Source organism: Arachis hypogaea, chromosome 12, assembly GCF_003086295.3.
Source record: "Arachis hypogaea cultivar Tifrunner chromosome 12, arahy.Tifrunner.gnm2.J5K5, whole genome shotgun sequence".
In the NCBI taxonomy this organism is placed as follows: Eukaryota; Viridiplantae; Streptophyta; class Magnoliopsida; order Fabales; family Fabaceae; genus Arachis; species Arachis hypogaea.
This window is the reverse complement of record NC_092047.1, coordinates 25,069,720-25,079,141: the sequence shown is the minus strand read 5'-3', so window position 1 is coordinate 25,079,141 and position 9,422 is coordinate 25,069,720. Positions and strand designations below refer to the sequence as shown.

General features: G+C 33.4%; 1 protein-coding gene across 1 annotated transcript; it reads right to left on the bottom strand.

Moving 5' to 3' along the window:
* Nucleotides 1-2,037: 2,037 nt before the first annotated feature.
* On the bottom strand, nucleotides 2,038-2,963 carry LOC140176672 (uncharacterized). The gene is made up of 2 exons (XM_072208207.1): nucleotides 2,192-2,963; nucleotides 2,038-2,072 (listed from the first exon to the last, which is right to left on the bottom strand). The coding sequence occupies exons 1-2, from the start codon at nucleotides 2,961-2,963 to the stop codon at nucleotides 2,038-2,040; spliced, it is 807 nt and encodes a 268-aa protein (XP_072064308.1).
* Nucleotides 2,964-9,422: the final 6,459 nt, after the last annotated feature.

Sequence of the window (9,422 nt, the reverse complement as noted above, 5' to 3'; positions counted from 1 at the left end):
TGCTCTCTTAAGCTTGCAAACTAACTCCTTACCAGCACTTGAGATAAACCCTTCGGGTTGTCTCATATAGACCTCTTCTTCCAAATCTCCATTAAGGAAGGCCGTTTTCACATCCATTTGATGCAATTCCATGTTAAAGTGTGCTACCAATGCCATAATGATGCGAAAGAGTCTTTCTTTGAAACAGGAGAAAAGGTTTCCCTGTAGTCAACTCCTTCCCTTTGAGTAAATCCTTTGGCAACAAGTCGAGCCTTGTAGCGCTCAATATTGCCTGATGAATCCTTCTTGGTTTTAAATACCCATTTACAGCCAATGGCCTTTTCCCCATCAGGCAATTCTACAAGATCCCAAACTTGGTTATCTGCCATAGAATTCATTTCATCCTTCATAACATCTAGCCAGAAATTAGAATTACGACTTTCCATTGCTTGTGAAAACGTCGTTGGGTCATTTTCATCACAAACATCATAGTCAGACTCAGCAAGATACACTACATAGTCACTAGAAATTGCAGGCTTTCTTATTCTTGTTGATCTTCTAAATGTTACATCATCAACCTCTTGTAAAGGTAGTGGCATAACAGGTTCTCCCTCTTCTTGAAGTTGCTCTTGAGCAATATGTTCTTGAATAACATTTTCATTATGAAGAGTTTGATCCTCCACCATATGATCTACTTGAACATTATCTTCATGATGTGGAACATTAGTAATAGGTTCTTCTACATTGACCCTATTTGTATGGGCATTGTATTGAACAATTATTCTTGTACATGGAGAGGTTTGATAAACATTATCATTCTCAACAACTTTAAGAGGATGATTTCTCCCACTTTCCACATCATGCTCTAAAAACCTTGCATTTCTAGATTCAACTATTTTACTTGAATGGGAGGGACAATAAAATCTGTAACCCTTAGACTTTTCTGCATAGCCGATAAAATAGGCACTTATCGTCCTTGGGTCCAACTTTCTTTCTTGTGGATTATAAACCCGAACTTCAGCAGGACAACCCCAAATACGTATATGATTCAAACTAGGTTTCCAACCTTTCCATAGCTCAAATGGTGTTTTAGAAACTGCCTTTGTTGGAACTCTATTTAATATATACGCAGCTGTCTTAAGGGCTTCACTCCACAAGGATAAAGGAAGATTGGAGTTGCTAAGCATACTCCTCACCATATCCAGCAAAGTCCTATTGCTTCTTTCAGCTACACCATTTTGATCTGGTGTGCCAGGCATGGTGTATTGTGCCACAATACCATGTTCTTGAAGATACTTTGCAAATGGACCAGGTGCTTGTCCACTTTCAGTATATCTCCCATAGAATTCTCCACCTCTATCTGATCTCACGATCTTAATTTTCTTTACGCATTGTTTCTCTACTTCAGCTTTATAAACTTTAAAAGCGTCCAATGCCTCATATTTATTATGAAGCATATAGAAATACATATATCGTGAATAATCATCAATAAAGGAGATGAAGTATTTCTGACCACTTAAGGACATATCAGGACAACATATGTCAGTGTGAATTATTTCTAATATGTCAGAACTCCTTTTAGCACCTTTTTGAGACCTTTTGGTTTGCTTTCCCTTAATACAATCCACACAAGTATCAAAATCAGTAAAGTCTAGAGTTTCAAGAAATCCATCACTTACTAATTTCTTTATTCTCTCAATGGAGATGTGTCCCAACCTTCGGTGCCACAACATGAAGGATTTTTCATTCATACCATTACCATGCATAACCATAAGACTAGATGGAACATTATTAGCTAAATGGACTTTAAATAAATCACCAATTAAAGTACCACGTCCAATAATATTAGAATTTTTAATAATGTCAACAAAATCATCATAAAAATTTATACATAATCCTTGTTTTACAAGCTTAGATAAAGAAATCAAATTTTTAGAAAAATCTGGAATATAAAAGGTTCTTTCTAAATCTAAAATACAACCAGTACTTAATACAAGCCTAAATGTTCCAACAGCTTCCACACGTGAACGCATTCAATTGCCCATATAGATGCTCAGTTCACTTCCTATCGGTTTCCTTTTCCTTATGAAACCCTGCATGGTATTTGAAATATGAATTTCAGCACCAGAATCAATCCACCAAGTGTCATGACATATTTCAACAAAATTAGATTCAAAACACACTGAAGGAATAAGATCACAAAGGTTAGTACCTTTCTTTTCAAGCCAAACTTTAAATTTTGGGCACTCCTTCTTCATGTGTCCTTTCTTTTTACAAAAGAAACACCGTGCACCTTCTTTCTTCATAGGATGGGATACAATACCCTTTCCTTTCTTCTTATGAGCTTGCTTTTTACTACCCTCATTTGTCACTAATAGTGCACTTTCACCAAGTTCCTGAATTAGCCTTCCTTCCTCTTGCACACACATCACCAGTAATTCATTAATGGACCATTTTTCCTTATGTGTGTTATAAGAAATCTTAAATGGTCCGTACTGGATAGGAAGAGAATTTAGAATAAGATGCACCAGAAATGAGTCAGAGATCTCAACCTCTAAAGCTTTCAGTTGTGCTGCAATGTCTCCCAACCTCATGATGTGTTCACGCACACCTCTTACGTCGGTAAGCCTCATAGATGACAATTGTGCCATTAGGGTGCTTGCGAGTGCCTTACTAGAAGACTCAAACTGTTCATCAATAGCCTTCATATAATCCTTGACATTCCTACAATCAGGAATTGAACCTCGGATACTAGCTGAAATACGAGACTTAATGAACATCATACTTAAACGGTTGGATTTCTCCCACCGTTCGTATAATGCTACCTCGGCTTGAGAACTAGCATCAGTAGGTGTCGGAGGCTCTTCCCTACCAAGAGTATAGTCAAGGTCTGCACACCCTAAATGAAAGAGAATCTTATCTTTCCATTCTTTATAGTTGTCACCACTTAACAAATGAACTTCAGATACAGTTTCAGATATCATTACTGCTGCAAATAATAAATCATGCTAACATTACTCAACTTTAAATAGGCACATCAAAATCCATAATATATGATAATACATGCCAATGCAAGTCATATCAAAATAAATATAAATTATAGTGTTATTAAAATCTACCTGTGGGCAAAGATTTTAACACACATAATATTTACTATATGAACTAAAGTATTGAAACTAGAAAATAAAATACTACTTCTTAATACCTGTAGGCTAATTAAGAAGTAAAAAATATTTTCTATTTCAATCTAATTATATGTGAATAACATAATAAATTCCTGTGGGTAAGTTTATTATATAGTTCACAACAATTACAAATATATTATATTAATATTTATGTGATTTCTTTAAATATAATTATTATTAAGGATGCTGTAGCTACTCCTCAATAAATCATATATTAATCACAATATGATATGCAGCGGAAGAATTTATATTGCATGCAAATATAATCATTAAATAAATAAATTCAATAACATGATTAATATCAAAAGTGAAGATGATCTAGTGGATTACTATTTTGCCAATATTTAGAAGATCCAAGTTTAAACCTCACTCCAACCAAAATTTGAATTTTATAATAAAATTTAAATTTTGAAACACAACAACTTTAACGTAAAAGTAGAAAGCATTTAATATTATATAACAAACAAAATTCATCCATTGAAACAAGTTTATTCTGTCTTCTTTCTTCCACCGTCTTCCCTTTCTTCTTCTCTTTTTTTTTTTAATTCAAGAATAAGAAAACTTATGGAAATCATGGAAAATTATACTATTATGAAGAACATCTACGACACAAATTTAGAAGATTCTTTATGAGAATATTATTTATTATTCTCTCTTCTTATGGTACGTCAACTTTAACTTTCAATGATTTTTCTTACTTATTTCAAAATTCATACTACACATTCTTCTTTTGAAAATAATTTATCAAAATAATGCACAGTAATCAAATTTTTAAATGGCAAGGCAGAGACAATTTTGCTCTGATACCACATGTTAGATTTCTTTATAAAACCAGTAATTTACGTACCTCCAGCCATTGCCAATAAATTCTTTGATTTAATTTGGAATTTCCAATTCTTGAATCACAGAAAACCAGATGGAATCAAGGTGTATTTTTTTTTTGTTCTGATGATCAGAATTGGGGACCCAAATTTTATAAAGTTTATGATGAACAGTCGTGTTCTTTCCATCAAAGAACAGACCAACTGTCAATATAATAATGAATAATTACAATACCACCCAAACTAATTTCTATATTAACAAATTGGACCACAATTAGAATAAAAATTCTAACTATAGAGTATTATTGAGGAGGTATATTTGTGATATCTTGTAATGGTGTTGCCATGTTAGTTAGTCCACTTGATGTATCAATTTGTTTTCCTCGTTTAATACTCTCTCGGTAACTGGCACGCCTTCTGGTAAGGTGTTGCTGCCTTTATTCTTCACTCATATTTTGTCTTCATTGTCTGGCATAGTCTTGCCAAGTTCGTCGATGACATAAATTAAAAAAAAAAACAGAACATTCGCTATGGAGAATGAATATTAAATAAGACCAATTTTAACTATTTTTTACTAATTTTTTTTGTTATCAAATATTTCAGTTACTTTTTATAGGCGCATCACGTTTAATTTCTCCATGTATTATGGATATTGGTTTCTATTCACATAGATCAGAGTTGTCACACAATATGGTATATCTAATCATTGTACACTAAGGTGACTTGGCTTACTGTTTTTTTCATTAAAGAGTGCAATATTCAGTGTTGGTATACTCTTTCAACTACATGCCTTCAAGAAAGACGACACTTGTATTTTTTCTTATCAATTACTTTTAATATTTAAATAAAAAATATTTAAAAAATATGCTACAACTAAAATTTTTTTTCCAACAGTTACAAAACTGTTGTCAAATTGAGCGTCACTTGGCCAGTTAGCGATAGTTTAACCATTAGCATAACTATCGCTAAATTATTTGTACTGATTTTGGGATGTCTAATTATTGCTAAGTTGAAGGATTTGGGTTACTTTCATTTTAATTTTTGCTATATTTAGCTATAATTTCATTATGCTTGAGAATAATTATTGTAGAATATTCAACATTTGTTCTGTATTAACACCATATTTTATTATTATTTTTTTTGACAATTATAAAAAGATAAAAATTAAGAAGACTACTGTAATTATAAAATGGGTTCAAGAAGATATGATTTATGAGGATTATCAAATACAATTCAGAAAAAGTACTTGTAGAATGAATATTATTAGGATAATTGTCACACAAGAACATATCACATAACTATTGAACAATATTAAGGAGAAAAGCAGAAGTTTAGGCAAGAGAACAATATTGAAGGAAGAATAGCTAGCTTGCATTTCAAGAAACTGAGGAACAGAATTGAGCTTCGTTCTGATTAATGGCAGAATTGCTGAGTTGCAGGATTAGATTGTGTTTAATAAAGAAGAAAGAAAGAGAGCATAGGAATGAGAGTGACTGAATATACTTCTATGCTTTGTATTTCATTGAAAAAAGTGTACTAATCTTAAGGATACATATTAAACCTATTTAAGTATTTATACTACCTGCTGCTACACATACTCAGCAAAACTAACTTATCTATCTTGACATTCTTTACAAGAAACAGACTTAACTAACTCTTGCTATCTTTATCACTATCTTGTATCTTGTTTTGTAGTATCACACCCTTAACAAATATAGAGGATATACTCAAATAAGTCTCTAAAAAATTTTACCTGGAACATTTTAGTCTCCAGAAAAATTTTATTACGTTGAGGTTTCTTAATTTTATAAAAGTAAGACATATAAATCTTTACATTAATCAGTTCCATTATTTTCTCTTAGACAAATAGATCATTAAAATTGTGACGGAAGAACCTATCTATGTACTTTTAGAGACCTCAATGTAATAAAAAAAATTTTAAAAACAAAAATATTTTAAAATTTTTTAAAAACCTGTTTAAATATATACTCACAAAAAAAAAATATATATATATATATATATAGTGAAATTGTAATAAAAGAATGAGAATAAAAATTGAAATGAAAATAGAAAGAAAATATACGCATGAAAATATTGATTAAAGAACAATAATAATGCAATATTATTTTGTGTTAGTATTTAATCAATAATAATTTGTATTTATATTTATAGATATTTTACACACAAAAAATATATAATTTATATTTATATTTATCATAATTTTATACACATAAATCAATATCTTTTATATTTACACATATATTTTGCAAAATTTATATATATAAATTAATAAAATTTATTTATTAAAAATAATTTAGTATTTATACCAACTAAATAATAATAAAAAATACTAAAACTAAAAGTTACTGTCTCAAGAGTTTCTCTTTGATTAAATATTGACTAACTAGCATTTTTTTCTATTTTTACGACGATGTAGGTGTGGACCTTATAAAGAATGAGCAAGTGGTAGCTGTGATAGGACCAATCACAACAATGGAAGCCATGTTTGTGATCAACCTCGGAGATAAAGCGCACGTGCCCATTCTCACGTTCTCAGAAATGAGCCCTTCTCTCTCATCACTCCACACCCCATACTTGTTCCAAATTGCAAAGAAAGATTATTATTTCACTCAAGTCGAGGCCATAAGCGCCATTGTTCAAGCTTTTGGGTGGAAACAAGTGGTTCCAATATACGTGGACAACGGTTATGGCGAAGGACTCATTGCATCCCTAACCAATTCATTTCAGAAAGCATACATTCGTGTTCCTTATCTCAGCGCCATTGATTTCTCAGCCACAAATGATGCCATTGAGAGAGAGCTCTACAAGCTCATGACTATGCAAACTGGAGTCTTTGTTGTTCACATGACATCCCGTCTTGCCTCTCGTCTCTTCACCATTGCCAAAGACATTGGAATGATGGATGAAGGTTATGTTTGGATTGTGACTGCTGGAATCGCTAATCTCTTTAACTCATTGGACTCTTGGGTTATGAAATCCATGGAAGGTGTGCTGGGTGTTAGGCCTTATATTCCAAGAACAAAACAGCTTCTTGATTTTAGAGCTCGATGGAAAAGAGAGTTCTTAAGAGACAATCCAACACCTGTTGATGTTAATTTGGATGTTTTTGGAATATGGGCCTATGATGCTACTGCTGCATTAGCCATGGCAGCTGAGAAGCTTGACAACACTGTTTTCGGCTTCACTAATGTGAGCAACAACTCCAGCAACGTGACTGATCTTGAAAACTTTGGCGTTTCGCGAAACGGCGAGAAGCTGAGGGAAGCTTTATCAAATGTTAGATTCAAAGGTGTTGATGGTGAGTTCAAAGTAGTGGGTGGTGGCCTGGTGGGAAGTTAGAAGCATCACCATTTGAGATAGTTAATGTGATTGGTAATAGTGAGAGGAACATTGGATTTTGGACACCACAGAAGGGACTAATCAGAGACATGGATGCAAATAATTCAACTTCTAAGGAGAATCTAAGAACAATTCTATGGCCAGAGGACTCTTACTCTGTTCCAAAGGGATGGGAAATTCCTACAAATGGTAACAAGTTAAAGATAGGAGTCCAGTGAAAGATAATGGCTTCTCTGAATTTGTGAAAGTAATCCATGATCCTATTACCAATTCTACAAAGGTCACCGGGTTCTGCATTGATGTGTTTAATGTTGTGGTAGAAGTATTAGAATTTAGAATATCATCATTAGGGAACAAAATCAAAAAAATATCAAAGAGGATTAGAAAAAAATCAATGTAATTTATTAGGATATTATTCCATAACAAGTGTACTCTTAGCGTACTCTTGATCTATATATTGGTAAGAACTTTGTAATAAAAAATGAGAAATATGAATAACAAATAATACTTTTCTAAATAATTCTTCGTTTCTTTCCTAAAACTCTTTGTACCATGGTATCAAAGCAGAGTTAGGTTCTAGGGACTCAAAATTAACCATTTCTTTACAAATTGCAAATATGTTACGCAATAATTTTGGAATGCGATCATCACAAACCAATTCCGACAATTTGTCAATTGGTTTCAAACTAAACGGATATGATTATCCATTATGGGCAACTCTGATGAAAAAAGCAATTGGTGGAAGAAGAAACACACCAAAGAAAACTGCTTTAATATTGTGGGTTACCCAGATTGGTGGAAAAATAATCCCAAGTCATCAAGAAATCAGAATAAGGGAGTCGTGAGCATCCCAGAGCAGCGGTGGCGAGGCCAGAAGAGAGGAAGCAAGTCACTATGGCAAGACAGCAGCGACGGTAAGGGTAAGGACTACTGAACTCCATGCCTGCTCAGCCCAGACCGCGACTCAATATAAAGGGGATACCCAAAATCAGAATCCAATTAAAAAGATAAATGATTGGATTTTCGATTGTGGGGCTACTGATACTATGACTCATGACCTCCATGATTTTAATAGCTTGACTATACTCTCAAAAGCTCATATTGAAACAGCTAGTGGGGAATTAATTGATGTTAAAGGAGGAAGCTCCATTATTTTTTCAGAAAAATTGAAATTAAAAAATTGCCTATATGTCCCTGAACTATCATCAAAATTATTGTCTGTTAGCCAAGTAACAAAGGAACTAAATTGTGTGGTACTCATGTACTCTACCTTTTGTCTTTTACAGGACATTCTTACGAAGGAGATCATTGGGCGTGGTATTGAGCGAGAAGGCCTTTACTACGTTGATGAAGTAGCACACCAGGGTCATGCCATGCTTGCTCACGGAACGGTTACTAGACAACTTTGGTTATGGCACAGGCGTCTCGGACATCCTTCATTTGGGTACCTCAAGTTACTATTTCCTAGTCTTTTTACAAGTAGTATTGAACCCCTCATATGTGAAACTTGTATTCGTGCAAAAAATCACAGAGTTTCTTTTCCTCCAACCAACACTAGAGTCAATTTTATTTTTTCTCTAATACACTCAGATGTGTGGGGTCCAGCTCCTATTTCCCATAATAATTTTTAATATTTTGTGTTATTTGTGGATGATTTCTCTCGCATGACTTGGGTATATTTTTTAAAACACAAATCTGAAGTACCTGATAAGTTCTTTGCTTTCTACCAAATGATTCAAACTCAATTCAACAAGAAAATCCAAGTACTTCGCTCAGATAATGGTGGGGAATTTATAAACCAGTCAATGCGCGATTTTTTTATGAAAAATGGTCTTATTCATCAAACTTCCTGCCCAAATACACCCCAACAAAATGGTGTGGCTGAGCGGCGAAATCGTAAGTTACTTGAGATGACCCGAGCCATGCTTTTTGATGCACACATTCCAAAAATTTTTTGGCCTGAAGCTATAGCGACCTCTGCCTACTTACTAAATCGCCTACCTACCCAAGTTCTCCACCACAAAACACTCTTACAAGTCTTGGCTACTCAAACTGCAATCCCGCCTATTCTAACCTT